Genomic DNA, 18,720 nt, shown 5'->3' with positions numbered 1-18,720 from the left:
TACATCAATTTTTTGGATACTTACATCTCATTCTCTTTGAGATTTATATAACTCTAAACAATTATTTCCATCATAAATGTGAATGAGAATTAATAATAAATCTTGGTTGTCATAAATCAATTAATCATAAGTTGTTTTATAGATTGGACCACAGTCGGCATTAAAATTAAACAAAGATTTGATGGTGTGTTTCCTGGTAGTGATTACATGTGAAGTTTTCTAGATCAATAATAACATATCTAGAATTTGATTTTAAGTAGTACAAAATTATTAGGTTTATATCAGTAAAACAGCCATGTTTACAATTAGTTTGGAAAAGCTGGTATTTGTCTCTTAACACGAGTTTGTGACATTGGTTTGAGTAAATCTCCATCTGGGATTGCTGTCTTTAACCGTCTTTGCGGTAATCAATGGTTTTCCGCCCAGTGAAGACTGCTTCACGTTGGCAGTCGATGGTTATCTGCCTAGGGACAAGCACTGATTTTCAATTTTTATAGTGCAAAATATGTATCAACTTAATTGTGACAGCATTTGAAACATTAGGAGGTATCTTAACATAGCTATTGTTTTCTACTTTGTTGGTTTTATACCCTGATGTCGTAACCTGTTAAAAAAATTGGTTAATTTGGCAGATCGTTTGTTTACTCAGCTAGCAAATGTAAATTGTGAATGTCATAATTAAGTGTTGTGATGTTACTTATGACTAGTACTATAGTGACTGTAAATATTCATTAGTAAATAAAACAATATTTTACGAAAATTTCAGTTATACATTTTTTAATCTAAGTCTAAAATATACTTTATTAGGACTAGCCTACTGATTCAAATTTATTGGCATATAAGTTTGACAAATTGTCAGTAATATTTGTAAATTAACCAGAAAAAAAAATTCTGTACAACATGATACATTTTCATGAGTATTTATAACTTTACAATTAGAATGATCTGAAAATTATATTTTTCAGTTTTATGCACCTTATCACATTTTTATTTGTTAGTTTTGTATTATTCTACACAATGAAACAAATGTTATATTTTTAGTACTTACATAAAATTTGCAAGCTAATAGCTATCTCAGAATTTTAAATCATGTCTGTATTTTTATACAATTTTATAAACAAAGAATAAAAATGAATATATGAATTTCATGTAAATTTTTTTAAATTAATTTGGAATATTAAAATTCCCCATTTTTCTCTGAAAACAGTGATATACATGATGTATATAAAATAAATTTATATTGTTTGTAATATTTTAAAAATAAACTTACAAAATCATTTAAAACCCTGCTAATAAGGAGTAAAATGACCGTCACAAGAAAAGTTAATATGGTGTATCTAAAAGAAAACCAACATATTTTATGTGTGTAAAGCCTGATATTTACATTATTTATACAAATTATACATAAGAATAGTTCTGACTTATATTATAACAATTTTTTTGCTCCTAATCGTATTGAAACTACCAGAAATCACGCTTTTATTAAGTATCTATAATAGTTTATTTTGATATTTTTGACTCTAATCTAATACATTTTAGCCTATTTTGTAATTTGTTATCCTCATTTAAATTGTATAATACCAAAAACAAAGGCTTGTGAACATCACAAAACAAAGTTTTGGAGTTGTATAGTGTAAGTAGTGTAAATATTTACCATAAATGAAAAAACTATGTAAACTGATAGTTTTGAGTTGAAAGACATGTAGCAACTGTAACAGTTTTAAAGTATATGTTGTATATAAACAACTGCTTGTAAAGTCTCTGTATAATATTGGATATTATGTTAGTTGATATACAAAACACGTTTTGTAAAACATCATTTCTGTCATTAGAAATAAGTCATATAAGTGTTGCAAGTAATTTTAAAGTCGAGTAGAATAAGTTGTTAAGTGCTAAAAGTGTTATTTTGAACATTATTTGTATAAATAGTTTGAGTTAATATTTTCCAAACAGATATAACACTTGGAATTTTTTATTTAGGGGATCAAAATTCCAAGGAATTAATGTACAATTTAAATACAAATTTTTAAAATGTTTATGAGGGTTTACATGATGTTACATACTAGACCATTAATAAATTTAAAGTTATTGTTACTTTATCAAACAAATATTCTTAATTCTATAAATATATGTATTTTAAACTTAGCAATAGACAGCTACCATGTTTAGATCATTTTTGTGCAAATAAGATTTTGTTACAATATTGTTAGCCACTTCGAATTGTTACATTATGCAATAGGCCCATATACAAGTAATAATGTGCACTACAGTAAGGTAAGATTGCCATGGGATAGGATTTCCTACTTCTTTTCCCTGTTCTAAAACAACAAACCCTCTTTCACCATCAATGATTTCCTTTCCTCAGTAGTCATATTTGTGTCAGCTGATATATCAATTATGACTATTAAGCATTTGTGCGACAGGTTGATTTAGTAAGGCAACTATAGTTCTATTTATACAATAATCTGTTCTCTCACAATCAATTTGAGACACCTTATATGAAAGACATGTATACATGCAAATTAAAGTGATTCGTGATATGGCAGCCAATGTACAGTTCGAGGACTTTACTGGCGCATGTGACCTTGAGTGTGTGTTGATAGAGGGATGACGGGGTAGTGTTATGCGCTGCGTCCCAAAAACATTTTCTATGACTCATCGGCGACAGACTCCTTGCTTGGAATCGTACTGACAGTAGAATCATTCTCGAAATCGTGAGTAATGTTTATAAATTTATGAAGGAAAAGACAGACCATCAAATCATTAATATTTCGTTGTCGAAGGCTCGTCAAAGAACTGCTGCAGCAACTAGTGTGTCAGAGCAAGTTGTGACTCAATTAAATGGTGAGCTTAAAAATTGAAGATTAGTAATCAGTAAAGGCAAGTTTTACTATACAAAAAAGCCGACGACGTAGAACAGTTACTTATTTAGATGACTCGATAAGTGTCTAGTGAGAAGACTACTGTACAATTTCACATTGTAGAACATAGGATATAGACTGCAAAACTATTGAGGGGGGCGCTAAGGGAAAAAATAAACTTTCAGGGCTGTGAGAAAAGTTTGCGGTAAATAGTAAAGGACCTGAGGTTTATTTGGCAAAGGACAGTAAACATGAGGAAATTCTTAATTGAAAAACCAGAAATCCGAGAAAAAAGGATAACATATTTCTGAGCATTATAACATTACGGGGAGCAAGGACGCCCAATAATTTATTTAGTTGAGTCTTATATACCATCGTCTCACGTGTCTAACTAAATTTATGGTGTAATGGCTCAAATAGAGGGTTACATGTTCTCATTTACAAGGGTGAAAGACTGATAATTATTTATGCAAGTGGAGAGAAAGGGTTCGTACCTAATGCTTTTACTTGTTGGAAGTAAGCAACCAAAGTGGGGACTACCTTGTGGTTGTCGTCAACGTGAATAGGGAAATATTTGTGAAGTGGATGAAGGAAAAAGTGTTGCCGATTTAGAACCAAATTCACTACGAATCATCGATAATGCGCCCTACCACAACAAACAAATCTATAAGGCTCCTTCTTCAAAAAGTATGAAGTGAGATGGAGGCGTGGCTTTGAGAAAACGGAATGCCATTCACCGACGATATGTTTATACCTGTACTGTACAAACTTTTGCAGCTATATAAACCAAGACGTACAAACGTAAACCGGGAATGTACGCCTTGGGCAAAACTCTTCAGGTGGAGGATCACGACTTCCACCCTACCACCTAGACCTCAATACATTGAGATCATTTGTGTGGAAGTCAAAGGTTATGTAGCTAAAAGGAATACATCATAGCTATGTCTCAAGCTAAAGCTGTCTGAGAAGACAAGATATCAAGTATGGGCACAGAAAAGTGGTCAGTAACGTGTATGCATGTAGAGAAATCTAAAAGGACTTTGCAGCCGCAGAACCCCAGATTAACAATATTATAAAATCTTTTGTTATATCAGTTGGAGATGGTTTTTATACAAACAGCAGTGACAGTGGCTCTGAAGAGTAGGATCATTTGTGTGGGATTAAAGAACTCCAAAGAAAAACAATCATTGTAGCTTACATTTGTTATTATAAAATTATATTTATTCCAGTATTTTAATTAACTAAATATTATTTAATTCACTAAAAGTTGAGAAATAATAATAATAGGGCATTGATTTTTTCTTAAATTTTTACAGTCTCGTTTAACGTGTTTTTCACAATAACTTATTTGTCGATGCTTCTAATCGGCAAATTGAAATCGTGAGTTTAAACTGACATTAAAAAGATTATTGCGCCTTCATCTCAGCTGCTAGCATGTAAACGCAACCCGCCATACAGATAGCGTTTATTTGTTGAAAGGGTAGTATTTGGGTTCCGTGCGCACAGCTAAATTCCTCCATCTGTACACTAATTCATAATCGTACTTTTCAAAAATTTCATGGGATGTAGTATTATTATTCTGAACAGCTTTGAATCAGATCCAAAAAACATAAGCTTCTTTTGTCAATTACAGTCATTGTTCCAGATCTCAAGCCATCGAACCTAAACTTCGCAGTCTTATGTTTGTATTAAATTATTTAAACTAAGTTTTGGCTATTTTTAAGTGCTTGTTAACATGTAACTAACATCTAAAAACCTCTTTTGTTTACCAAGATCATGTATTTGTCCAGCCTGGAACTGGAGCCAAAAGATGTTTAGAATAAAAATGTATGAGGAAAAACAGTATTTGGAATCAGGCTGAGTTTATAAAGAAGCTGCAAAATAATTATATCTGGCCGACTCTGGAATACATGTATCCAAATGTGAAATCCATGGAACTGATTATTTTAAAGTAATAAATAATTTAAAAATTACCTTGACGCATATCACTGCCATTGTTGTAACCTTGCTGTATTTGTTAGTTTCATTAATGAATAAAAAATTGAAATTGTAGGGTTATGTTTATAACAACTGTTAATTGAGCAACTTCAGATTTATATGTTTTAACGAGCAAGAGGTTACACCTGGGGCAATTTGCCACAATTTTTAAAATTCTGTAGTATTATGATTAATAATATCAGCAACTTGGGAACTCCTCTTATCTCTTCTCATATGATTTTTCGCAAGATGTTGACATATTTTAGTCTTCTACTTGCTTTTCTTTTTCAAAATAATTAAAATTTTGCTGTCCCCTACATCTAATTTTACAATATTCCCCGTTACAAACATCTAAATTTATACATACAATCTACTCACCTGTAATAAACTCAAGTTAAACTTTGCATGTTGTTCTTTTATTAGGTACATTTCTTTTGATGTACTACTAAATTTTTTATAGACATTTTTTATAGACAAAAAGTAAACACTTTCACGTGTTAATCACAAATATTTACAATCGAAATTTATATCCTGATGTGCAATCTTGATGTTTCAGATGTTTTCACAGTAGCCAATTTAAAGTGTTTTAAATTGATTATTCTATCACTTAATTTCATTAAAGTAACTGATATTTTAGTCAGTGGAACGGGAAGAGAAGGAGAAATTAGTAGTAAAAGTATTGTAAACTTGTATAATAATATATATGAATTCTTTGCTTGGGGCTAGCAGTTGCCATTATCGCAGAAGTCTTACTGAACCTATGAACCACCATTGATGGGATGTTGCTCATCACTAGCTATGGTTTTACTTTTAACTGAACAGTAATTATTGAACACATACATCTATTTTCAACCGCTACAACAATCAGTTAATAATTTAATTATCAAATAACTTTTTGTGTTGAATTTGGTATTGTAGTTTTGTGATTAAGTAATATTGATTACATTTTGGATCCTTTGTCGTTGATCATAAATTTGTGGTTCCAAAAATTGAATTTGTCAGAAGGAATATAAAAATACAGTCTGAACATGCAGCTGAAGATAGCTGTACAGTAGAACCCCTCATATCCGGCCACCACGGGACCGAGCCCCTGGCCGGATAACGATTCGGCCGGATAAACCAACCTACAGTACACAGCACTTGACGAAACAAAACAATTGTACTGTACTGTACTAACCGCACTGGAAATAATCAACGAACTGTTTACAGGTTTAACCTATTAGCTCAACTGAGGACAACACAGGAAAATGTAACAAATAGATACACCAAAATAACGCAAGAGTCGTGGGAGACTAGTGCGTGCAACTGCGCGTCTGCAAGCCGTGGTAAATAAATTTCGATATTGGCTTCCGGGAAGTGGCCGGATAAACCGAGGTGCGGTAAAACCGAGGCCGGATATGAGGGGTTCTACTGTAATAATGTTGTTTATACAATTACCAAACAAATGGGACCTGAACAGACTCTGGCCTTTAGAGGCTATTTACTTTAGTTGTTAGATTTTGCTTGTGTAAGTGTTGTTTGTGAAAAAGTTTTTGTTTATATAAATTGTCATTTATATAATTCATTACAAGGTAAAGAGGATTTTAGTTTTTTTAATAATGTGTATATTGACTAATGGCGTATTAGTTTTAATAGCTTAATTAGTTTTTGAACTCATTGAATTAATTCTATTCAGATAAGTGTTCCGAAATGAGTAAAAAGAACAGATTCATTAACGGATTAAGAGTTTTTTTTATTGTTATGGGACTCAAATTTTGGCCAAAAGTTGCAATTAGTAGATCACTTTATCATGTGTGGAATTGATAAATCACTTTATCAAGAATTTATTTTGGTAAGTTCCTTACAATTAAAAAAATAATGTGTCAAGATTTCACATTTATATTTGATGTTTAAATCTTATAGTAAATATTGTGTTTATTATTCACCAATAATATTCTTAACCTTAACCAAACTTTGACATCATTCCTACTGTTAGAAGAGGCTGTTAGTTTCACTGTATTCATAATGTTCTTTTAGTAGCAGCTTACTGGTATACCATGGAATAGTATAGATAAAGTGTTATTGTTTGTAACACTTTTAATCAAAATTGATGAATAAAATGGTTAACTGACAGTAATATAGTTGAACATAAATATTGAACTCAATGTAGGAACATGATTAAATATGTCAGTATATAGTACAAAACATGAAAAGTACGCTTCACTGCTCACTTAATACTGATTCCATTACATTTTTCACACCAAAATTTTGTTGAAACAAATAAATATTGCAATAAAAAAGGATGTGACATATAGCATTTTCAGTTTACTACAAATTTATTGACACTTGAGTAGTATTTAACTTTCATTTTCTTACATAATCATTTTTAAATGAATACAGATAATAAATATTGATAGCAAACTGTTGTGACATTTTCAGATTTGTTCTTTGAATGGAGATTTAAGAGCCGGCTGTACTAGTGGCCATCTTGATTTTAACCCCATAAGAACAATGTTATACCTCTAGACCTCAAACATTTGTAGACCTTTAATTTGATCATAGAGTTATGGCAAATGTCTCATTTTAAAGATATGATCAATACGCATCCCAACGCCTTTTAACAATTTGATTATGCTTCAAAAAATAAAAATTTATCAAAAGTTATGCAGTAAATGATTTCTTTAAAAATATTTTAACATGTTTATCTAACCAAAAAACCGTGTAATCTAATATATTTTCTGGATTTTTAACTGTGACACCAAGTTTTAACTTTTTCTGAATTTTTTCATAACTTTTTTGTAAAAACATAGTTATAACAAAAGTTTTTGAAGTTGTTATACAGGGTGGTGCAGAGAAACGGGAAATTTTGAAATAATCGTAATAAACCAATGAATTGTACAAACAACTTTTTAATGCTTAAAATGTGTTAGGCAAGAGTGGAAATTACATGAGAAATCAGTTAAGTGCTGTCCATTACGCCTAACACATACATTCAATCGATTTTGAAAACTTATCATTGTGCGACGCAATGTGTTCTCTGGGATGTTGGTTATGTGTTTTTCAATCTGAGTCTTGAACTCAAGAAAATTTCTTGGCCTAGTCTGGTACACAACGCTCTTTAGATGTCCCCATAGATAGAAGTCGCATACTGAGAGGTCTGGAGACCGTGGAGGCCAAGTGACATTAGCGTTCCTTGAAATTATGCGCTCCCCAAACAAACGCCTCAGTGATGCCATTGACAGATTGGCAGTTTGTGAGGTGGCTCCATCCTGTTGAAACCAGGTTTGCCGAATGTCAATACCTGGAAAAGCATGAAGCTGTGGAGCAAAACATGTCTCCAGCATATGAATGTAATGTTCAGATGTGAGTTACAGTCCATTACCATCCTCAAAGAAGTAATTATCCCTCAACAAGACACTGCACACCATACAGTAACTTTAAGGCTGTGTAACGGACGTTGATGAAGTTCACCGGGATTTCTGCGAGCCCAGTAACGCATTTTCTGCTTATTGACATGCCCATTTAAATGAAAGTGGGCCTCATCAGACATCCAAAGATTTTCAAGGAAATTTGCGTCCTCATTGATTTTAGTTAGTAGCTGTTCACAAAATTATAAGCGTAATTCACCGTCATTTGGTTTTAGAACGTGAACAATCTTAAGCTTGTAAGGATGAAACTGCAGGCCGTGCAATATTCTTTGCACACTCCGATGCTCAAGTTGCAATGATGAGGCGATTTTTCGTATAGAACGACGCGGACTCCTTTCCATTGTGACTCGCACTGCATCAATATTTTCTGGGGTTCGAACAGTCACTATACGCCCAGGAGATTTTTTTCTTTAAGGCCGAACCAGTGATGATATGACATGTGAAGAAGAAACTCAAACGCGGGGAGGAATATCATAATGGCGTCGGAACCCTCCTTGTACAGCTGTTACACTGTCGCCATTTTTGTAATACGCTCTCACGGCAACGGCACGCTCCGCACCACTCCACTGTTCCATCTCAACTAAATGACCGTTACTACTTGGCATCATGACTTCCGTCCCCCACACCTACGAGACTTGCAGGTGTACCAACAACAACTTCCAAATTTCTTGTTTCTCTGCGCCACCCTGTATGTTTTCCAAATCATTTCTTATTATTTCTCTAGGCCCATAAATAACAGAGTTATGAATTTAAAAAAATGTCGATGGTTTCCATATTGACATGAAATGGCATACCAAGCTGGCTGACGAACTTATGTGAAATATTTTATAACATAAATTTTTGTACTATGTTTCAACTTGTTTGGAACTGTTATGATTCTAAAAGCTGTTATATAGCATACAGAAGGTGCTGAAAAATGTTGGGCAGTATTATGGGATATGGTTTAACCAATAGCTGAGAATAAATACAAAAAAATCCTCTAACACTATGGCATATTTGCTTCATTTAGCCTTACACATCAATGGTTGTTATAATTTAGTATTGTGTATGTTTGTTTGTCTCATTAATATGTCATTTTCTGCTGAAAGAAAAAATCTATCATTAAGTTTCAAAATGGTCATAAAATAAAAATATGTATCAGCTGTTGTAACACTGCCAGTAATATTAACCTGTGATTTGTTGTAATGTTGTAACCTCCATTGATATTATTATTACTGATATTATTTTTGAAATGTGTGTTTATGTTTTATATAAACTTGCTAATCAATTCTGTAAATTGGATATGCTTTACCACACAAGTTAGGCTCTATTATTTTGTTTAATACTTTTGTTCTACTGTCTTCCTAAACATGAATGTAATAGGCTGGATAATATTAATACATTCCAGTTGTCTCTCAACACTGTGCATTGTGTTTTATTGATTTGTTTAACTATTATGAATGCAGTATGAACTTAATCAAATTATTTAAACCGATAAATACATGTTTTTAATAATTCTTGTGGATGAAGTTAAATGTTTTGTTACACTGACTTTTTTATGAACATAATTGTTTATAGATTTGTCATACATTAATATTTTCAATAAGTACATAAAATACTTTAGATTTGGATATAATAAAAATAACATTATTTCACTGTTAATTAAGTTGAGTAATGTAATCAGTCTGTTAAACTGTTTTCTCTATTGTATGGAATCTTTAGTTAAATTTAATGTTTTTAAAGCACTAAATCCATAAATGACTACCAATTTCCCCCATCTTACACAGATTTTTGCAATATATGAAGAGTTTACATCTGTGTAGAATCCAGGACATTGGATTGTGACAGCCCACACACATGATATCATAGTGTTGGTAGATGGCCTTTTTCCAATAAAACCAAATTATTGTAGTTCTTTTTAGGAATTAATAGAAATACAATTGTAAAATACTTGTACTTTTTGCATTGTATAGTGTCATGTTAAAAATATAGAAATTGTTTTAAAAAATTAAAGAACATCTCGCAATCTTTCTCTACAAGACACATTATGAACTATTTTATCCAAAATTGCCACTATGTTCACAATTCAGTTTCCTTTAAGAAAATATTAATTGTTAGTATTCTATTATGTCTATTAGTGTACATTTGAAAATGTATATAAAATACAAAATGTTAATGACAACAACACAAGAGTACGACAATCTGTAGTGACAGTTTAACCAACTAGTTACTTTTTTAATTATAATTACTGTAGAATTTTAAGTGGATGCTTAAAAGTTGAAAAAATAATCTGTAATACTATGGAGTTTTGTGATCGACATTTGAAAAATTAGAGGTTTTAATTTTACTTGTAAGTAAAAAAAGCGTGTTTAAAAAGCTCATTTCTAAAAGGTTTTATTGGACCACAATGAATTTCTTTGAATACTTTTCATCACTGATTTGTATTTTAATCATCAGAATTATTAGTAGTGGTCTGTATTCCACAATTAAAATGACAAAAGTTATTTCTCTCAAATTTTCATTCCTGAAGACTTGTTGCCAAAAGTGTACAATGTAAAGGTCGAGTCCTGGACTAAACATTTCAATCTTATTCATATTTCATTTTTTCTTTTAATACTTGATATCTACTAATGTACACTTTATCCTTAGTTTCATTGTAAAACTATGTAGTAGAAGTAATTGGGGTACCTGAATGTACTTTGTTATTATGAGGGATTGCTTTAATAAATTAATTATAAAGTTAGTTGAGAGCTGAATGGTGTTTTTGTTTTCAGCTGTAAAAATAAATATATTGATTGTTTTGTAAAACTACAACTCAGAATGTGTTAAATACTTATGTGAATTAAAAGATTCATGTGGATTCTTACAGTTGTGTTTCTGCCCTTTCCCAAGAATAACTTGTTAGCAATTACTGGGTTACTGTAGATTTAAAGTACTAACATTCAACCCTGGAAATGGCAATTGACATTATAATGTCGATCAGACACGCACCTGTTTTAACAATTTATCAAGTCAATACTACCACCACTATTTATATACCATTGCCAATTATTTTGGTGAAAATTGTTTTGCTGTTTTGCAACAGTGAGGTCACAGTGACATAAACTTGCCAGAACAATCGTCCTCATCTACCTATTTTGAAACATGTGTCTGTCAGTTTTGGTCTTTAGATTTAGTCACAAAAGGTATTTATTTCGTGAGGTAGTGTTGATTAATTATAAATGAGTTTATTATGGATCTTTTTAAATTGAATTTAGTGTTTTTGTTTGTAATTTTATATTTTTATGTTTCATGTTGTAATTAGCCTAGGTCAATATAGGCGTGCAGTGAAAGTGTTTAGAAGCAACAATATTAGTGACATATCAAGGGTATAGTTTATTATGTTGTTCTATAGCTGTGTTTTAGGCTCTAATTTCAGTAATACTCCAAAATTTTTCAGATATTTGATATTAGAGAACTTGAACTGTCAGACTCAGATACCTAGGCCACTTGACAGTGGTGACTCCTAGGATCCCTTTATGCTTTTTGGAACTCCATACTAAGCCAATACACATGGCTCTTCAGCTTTATCACATAGTGTAGTGTAATAGAAGCAGCTATTGTGATGTTTGTCTGAAAAGTATTTGACCTGCCTTAGTTGCCCAATTAGTACACGACTATCTAAGATGAGGGACCCTTCCGAGACTGCTGTCACAAATTCACTGTACTCTGCCTGGTCAGCGAGTCGCAGTGTCCTTCCTCATGTGTCATTACATGTGCTAGCATTGCTGTTTATGCGTGTTTAAAATGCTTCCGTTTATTGAGAATCCCACTGACTGTAGAATAAACTTACCTTAGCGGTATGTAGGCAGGTGAAATTCATCATCAGAATTGTGAAATGTCCAAACAAAACATTATGATTGATGGAATGGCACGCAAATGGGTTAGAACTTTTAACCTGTTGGGGAGTACTGACAGCTATAACCATCATCCTACCTAGTGTATACTAGAGTAAGCAAAATTATCCTTAATGAACTCCAGGGAGTAAAGAAAAAATTGTTGTTTTCATTCAAAATGTATTGAAACCTTACAAAATATCATAATAATGCATTTTTTGGATCTACAACTTGATAAATTCATACATTTCGTTTTTTTTTAGAATTTTACAAACGTATGATAGTGTTCAAAACACGGGTACACACAAAGTGCTACTTCACATTTTGTGCACTCATAAGCAGTTTCTTTCCTTTTACGCTCACCCCGTGTTGTATTTGAACACACAAAGCAGTGTTTTAGCTTCCTTCGGCTATTTTCCCTTAATGGTAGTAGGCGGGGGAAATGGTGACCTGACAAGCGTAGCAGCTGCAGGGCTCTGCCCAACGGACGCGTCACAGCTGCGGCCTCTTCTCTTGGTGCAACATGTGCTTCCAGTATCTGTCTGATAACGTTAATTCAGAAGTCCATGATGTGAACCTTAGCATTTGGGTTTTTTGATTCCATGTATAGTCTATAAATGGACGTGGCGTGAGAAAATGACAGAACATTTGGCGGCAAATCTGTGAGTATGCATTCCGTCACTAGGAGCCAGCACCGTACAGCAATAATTACTTTGAACATTTCACAGTCGAAATAGTATGTAAGAACGCCACTAGAGTGATTGTTTTAGCAACCCTGTCATGGACGGTCATAACCGTCAATACTCTTTTGAGATCAAACGGCTATAACCGTCTGTACTCTTTTGGAACAACTTTCAGCTACTCCTCAACAGGTTAAAAGATGACCGAAAGAATAATCATGACAAGAAACGATGTGGATGACCCTTAGTGATCACTAACGATTTGGTGTAGAAAATTAAGAAAAATTAATAAATGTTTCAAAATTTCTTTGTTATCAGAAGAGTTTCAAGAAACTTTTTCTATGAATTTTTTACTACACATTTAAAATCTCTAAAAAGGAGTGATTTACTGCATTTGATAATCCTCCATACAACCCCAACCCCAATGACTGTCTGTACTTTTTACAACTGAAGAAACATTTAGAAGGTCATCGATGTATATGATAATAGTGCCAAAACCATAAAGTTACTTATATTGTTAAACCCGACATTTTATGGTGATGGTATACAAAATTTGTTATTTATAACGGTGCCTTATGTTGGTGGTGGTTATGTAGAAAAGATCTGTGTATATCAAAATGGTACTTATTAAAAAATTTCTTGTACATGACAATTTTACATTTACTATACAATGTCAGATCTGGCTGACAGAAAACTATAGCTCTAAATAGTCAAGTTAAAAAAGTATTTTATTAAATTATTGTCCGTGGTCGATAAGACAACCCCTGGGTTATGGTTTATTAGTAGTTATAGGTGCTACTTTCAGATTAGGCACGGTGGTGCAGCATTAGGCTTATATGATAGATACACAACTTATTGTCTGTTACTTTACTGTTACTGTAAATTTATAATTCATAATTTCTGTATTTTAACCCTTCCCACGTGGCAAACGGATATATCCGTTAGACCTAATTTTGACCGAAACGCGGTAAACGGATATATCTTTCAAAGTCTATTTTGTGTTATTTAATAAATTGTAGTTGCCGTGGAATCCGCTAGAGTTCAAGGGAGTGTTGAATACTTGTTCCAAAAAGCAGATGTTACACTTTGAACCTCATTGGCGCGTCGGTGGGAGGGCGTAGTTTTGTCCCTCGTGGCGTGATTTTGCCTCAGTCTGCGGTGAACCATTACGCGGTAAACGGATATATCCTGGCACGGCATATTTTAGTGTTTAACGCTGTTTTGCCATATTTCTCTATTTACTGTTCGTGTTCATGTTGTATTTAGCATTATATTATATTTTTATTTTGTTGTTATTACTTTATTTGTTGAAAATGTTTTTAGAAATTCAAGTAAAAAGGTTGTTTTTCAATTTTATGTACATTTTGAAACTTTGTAAAAAATATAGGTGTCTGACTATTTTGTGATACTGTATTATTTTTTTATTCCTAATAGCCACCACTAACTAAAAAAAAAATTAGAGTTGGTAAAATCTAGAAAAAAATTTTAAAGTTAATTACGCGTTAAAGGGTCAAAATTGAAAGATAAATTCCGCGTGGGAAGGGTTAACACATTTTTGGCAGACAATTATTTTGTGGTTGATATTGAATTTATGCTGTATTTTGTCCTTTGAGAAAGACTTGCAATTAAACGTTATACTATTATTTTTAAATTGTAGTGTAAAATACAACCAGTTTGGTTTGTTACAGAATATAATCATGTTCGTATTTTGTAGATTGCTAAATGTAGTCAAACTATAGTAAAAATTTAATAAAATATAAGTAAATAAAATGGGCTGATAGGTTGCCTTTATATTTTAATCACATAGGAAAACTGATGAACTTTCATAACTTAAACTATTGGGACTATAAAGTGATTGTGGTTTTAAAAATTTATCTTACTCAGTTGTCATCCTCGAATAGTGGCTGAGCTAAGTCAGTGTCATCTTCTTTGTCACCTACTATCTCAAGTCGAATGGGTTCCTCTTTATCTGATGAACTTCCAGCAGACGACGATTAATCTACAATATTCTTCTATTTGTATAATTATCTCGTCAATGCATCTTTGGTCCAATATTCTTATTCAATGTGTTGTATGTAGATGATCAATGTACTGTTTCAAGGCATCAACTAAAATGGCAAAACTAAATGGTATTAAAATCCTACATGTATAGGGGAAGTCATAAAACAAAGTGGCTATGTTCAGCAATGTGTCTATTTTGAGAACTTGTTGGCTTCTTCTTCTAAAGGGCGGCCTGTTGCCATGCACTTAAGCCTCAAGGGCCTTTTGCATACCAAAGTGTATCATGAGGCCAATCAACAGTTTCAGCAGTTCTATAAATCGCCAAAAATAATCAATCAGGTCCTCCTGGAGAAATTCATCACCTTTGTCTAAACTACCAAAGATGGTGTAGCGCTCCCTTGCTATTGCAAGTCAGTCAAAGAGCAGGCGTTCAGCAGTTTCCTCCTACTCGTCACACACTCTACAGAGTGGATCCTCCCAGAGAATGCTGACTCTGTGAAGATGCTTCTTCAGGTGACAATGTCCCGTAATTGGATCCATAACTTGAGAACATACTGATCTACCTAAGGATCAAAAGTCACCCTTAGGAAAGGTCACTGTAGGACCATTCTGCTCATTTTCAGACCAAGATGCAGCGTTCAACTTCTCTCATGTTTAGTGTGAACCCATTTCGAGACAGCCTCAAAGGATTCACACCTAGAAACACCACAGAACAGTTAGAGTCCCATCAAGTTAGACGTTGAGCCCAAGTTGGCCAAGACATCAGCTATTTCATTCCCAGAGATCCCCTCAAAACCAGGAACCCAACAGTCACATTGTTGATTCTGTCAAGGGAAGAAACGACTTGATAATAATCCCAGACAAGTTTGGAGTTGAACACACAAAAGTTCAACACCTTTAATGCTGCCTGGCTATCTGTGAAAATGCTAATCGTCTAACTCCTATACTGCAGACAAAGATTCTCATGAGCACATTCTATTATAGCTGTGACTTCTGCTTGAAAGACTGTGGGATAAAGACCTACTAACTCCCTACATGGTCTCACTCCTACAATTCCAGCACCTGTGCCACTTTTTGTTTTAGAGCCATCCGTAAATCATTCAAGATCCGCTGGTGAAAGAGGTTTCCTTCCCTCCGACCAATCCTCCCTAGAAGGTGTGTGTTGTATGTATATGATCAGTGTATTGTGTTAAGGCATCAAGTGATATATTTCCTGTTGTATTTTTGGTTCTTACGTATTATTTAACTTTTGCCCATACAAATTTAAATCCTACATGTACGGGGAGAAGTCATAAAACTAAGCGGCCATGTTCCGTAATGTGTCTATTTTGAAGACTCATCAGCTTAATTTTCTGATTTACTTCATGAAGGATTTCCTTCCATACACGTGTTTCTTAAAAATGCTGTTCATACTGCAAAAGCCACTCACACATTGTGTTTTGTGCTTGACTTGGTAGGGGACTTTGTCATACTGCTTTCCATGTTACAATACATTGTCTATGAACATAACTGATTCTGCAGTTAAGGTTGGTAAAAACTGGTGGGTCAAATCTCACAGACAGCACTCACTCATGTGATCTTCTCTGCCAATTATTGCAACACAAACAATTTATATAGCTGTTCTTTGACATCCACACCACGCAATTATTTCCTGAAGCTACAGTAGGGCCTACTGTGCGAATTAATGTGAACAAGCCGAATTAATTTATAAATATGATTTATTTAAGCCAAAGCTACATTAAGATACACTTACCTGAGATTGTTACTATTAATTAATATGGAATATGCCCCCCCCCCTATTTTACTTATATGTCTTCTTGAGTCCACAAACTTTTTTTAATGGTTTGTGATTGCTTCACTCTAAACCACACCTGAATCACTGCTTCCACCAGTTTCGTTTTTGTCATACAGTCCATTTTTCGCCGTCTAGCCTTACATATTGCCCACAATTTTGAATAGGATTAAGATCAGGTGAATCCCAGGCCAATATTATTTGGCACATGACATATGGCGTGTAGTTTCTCTTTATGAATGAGCAGGTAAACATTTAGCTTTTTAAACCACCAAAATTGAATAATATTTCTCTTCAAACAAATTTAATGGAATTTTATTTCATGCAGAAATGGAATTGTGAAAAGGAGACCCAATTCCAATAACTCTCTAAAAGTGTAAAAATGCTAATAAGAAAACCAAAATGTGTCATATTTTAGTAATAATTAAATCTACAGGTGTAGGTAATAAAACAAAACAGCCAGTTTTGGCAAGATTTTAATATATTAATATGTTTATAAAGTTATGTACATGCGCTTAATTTATAAGCTCTTCACTTTATACGTACAAAACACAGAAATACTTTGTATTAAATACGAGCTTAGTATGCAAAATAAGACTTTCGCATCGAAGTAACAAAGTATTTATTATAAATTACAAAAAACAAATCGAAACCGACCTGGATGGACCCCGTTTAATGATAAGGGTAAAAATGACAAGCAATCCCAATCGTTAACCTTTACATATACGATTACCGTAAACCCTTGTGAAGCCCTTCTGTGGTACAACAATATCTACAAGGAATGTACAAAAGCGTTGACAACTTTAATTGGTAAAATATGGTTACTTACATCTATCAGCTACCAATCATATTGATTACAAACGCTTCTTAGAACAGTTCACTGTAAGGCTGAGGTTTAATTTTGAATGTAAAACTTAAAAACTAGAATAAGTGACTTGTTGGCTGCTGGAAATTCCAACTTCTATGCAAGTTTTATATTTCTCTGTGAACATGATATACCATAATTATTGTTCCCTCAACGGTATAAATAACAAGGTTTATATACACTTTATAAATTAGGCAGCAAGCCAGAGCATATAGTAACAAATTTTCTTTAAATTGGCAGCTAAAGAGAAAAAGGACCAAAATGCACTTTATAGTCACCAATTTATCTGCTAGAAAGCAGAAAAAAAATCAGAAATTGATTGTAGCGTAGTTGGTGTGAAAGCTACAACTGCAGGTGTAAGAGTTGTTGAATAATACAAAACAGAAACAATGACGTTACAGCACCCTAAAAGTTTATATATGCACAGCACTTAGATGTAACAAACTTTACTATTAATTAATTTTACTTTAATAACTACAGTTAAAAACAAATCTATAACAGTCTTTACAAATGTTTTGCTCTCGGGTTCAAATAAGTAGACAATAAATCTCTGAAAATGTGTAGATTTCAATACAAGCAATGAAGCGTAGAAAATATCGTAGCTCACAATATTACTGTATAAATAACTTAATCTTACTATACAATATTCTTTACAAAACAACTTTCGGACAGTAATTTTACACTTGCCGTGAATAATTTCAGTTTTGTCTACGATAAACAAGTGCAAAAAATAGACTCATATAGACTAATTAACGTACTATATAGTAAAGCTACATACAGTAAGCGATTGTCTAACAACTACGAGACGGGACCGCACGATTCTTGGTGTAAATACTGGACTGCCGAAACAAATATAAAAATATAATGTGGTCGTAGAAAAGAAATTTTATTTCGATACAAATTGGATGTTGATTGATACATTTGTAGATAATTTGTTTTACAAATTGTGCCGAATCTGTAAAAAATACGGTAGGTGTATGTTGGTAGAATAGGGCTGCATGCGTGCAGTTACTGCCAGGTACACAAGTCACTATCGGTTAACTGACACTCTCTTCTCAAGGGGATTGTTGTACAGCCACTTGTCCGTACCTTCCACCAGCTGGAACAGCTATAACATACATGGTTAGATTTAGTATTACATATCTTCATTTTGGTAATATAAATTTCTAATTTTTTGTATTACAATTACAGTTGAACATCCTGGCCAATTAGAATAACTACTGACATGAATGTTACAAGAATCTCTCATACACGGTCGTGGCTATGTGCTAATCTTATGGTTG

At 33.1% G+C, this 18,720-nt stretch overlaps 1 protein-coding gene across 4 annotated transcripts in view; it reads right to left on the bottom strand.

Moving 5' to 3' along the window:
- Positions 1 to 17,032: 17,032 nt before the first annotated feature.
- LOC124355025 (oxysterol-binding protein-related protein 9) overlaps positions 17,033 to 18,720 on the bottom strand; it is a 316,403-nt gene continuing 314,715 nt past the window's right edge. For all 4 annotated transcript variants that reach the window (XM_046805915.1, XM_046805917.1, XM_046805916.1 and 1 more), the window contains one exon: positions 17,033 to 18,545. In XM_046805915.1, the coding sequence (XP_046661871.1) occupies positions 18,468 to 18,545 (78 nt within the window). In that variant the 3' untranslated portion in view covers positions 17,033 to 18,467. The remainder of the gene's footprint in view (positions 18,546 to 18,720) is intronic.

The sequence above is a fragment of the Homalodisca vitripennis genome, chromosome 2 (assembly GCF_021130785.1).
Source record: "Homalodisca vitripennis isolate AUS2020 chromosome 2, UT_GWSS_2.1, whole genome shotgun sequence".
Classification (NCBI taxonomy): Eukaryota; Metazoa; Arthropoda; class Insecta; order Hemiptera; family Cicadellidae; genus Homalodisca; species Homalodisca vitripennis.
This window is presented reverse-complemented; position numbering and strand designations above follow the sequence as displayed.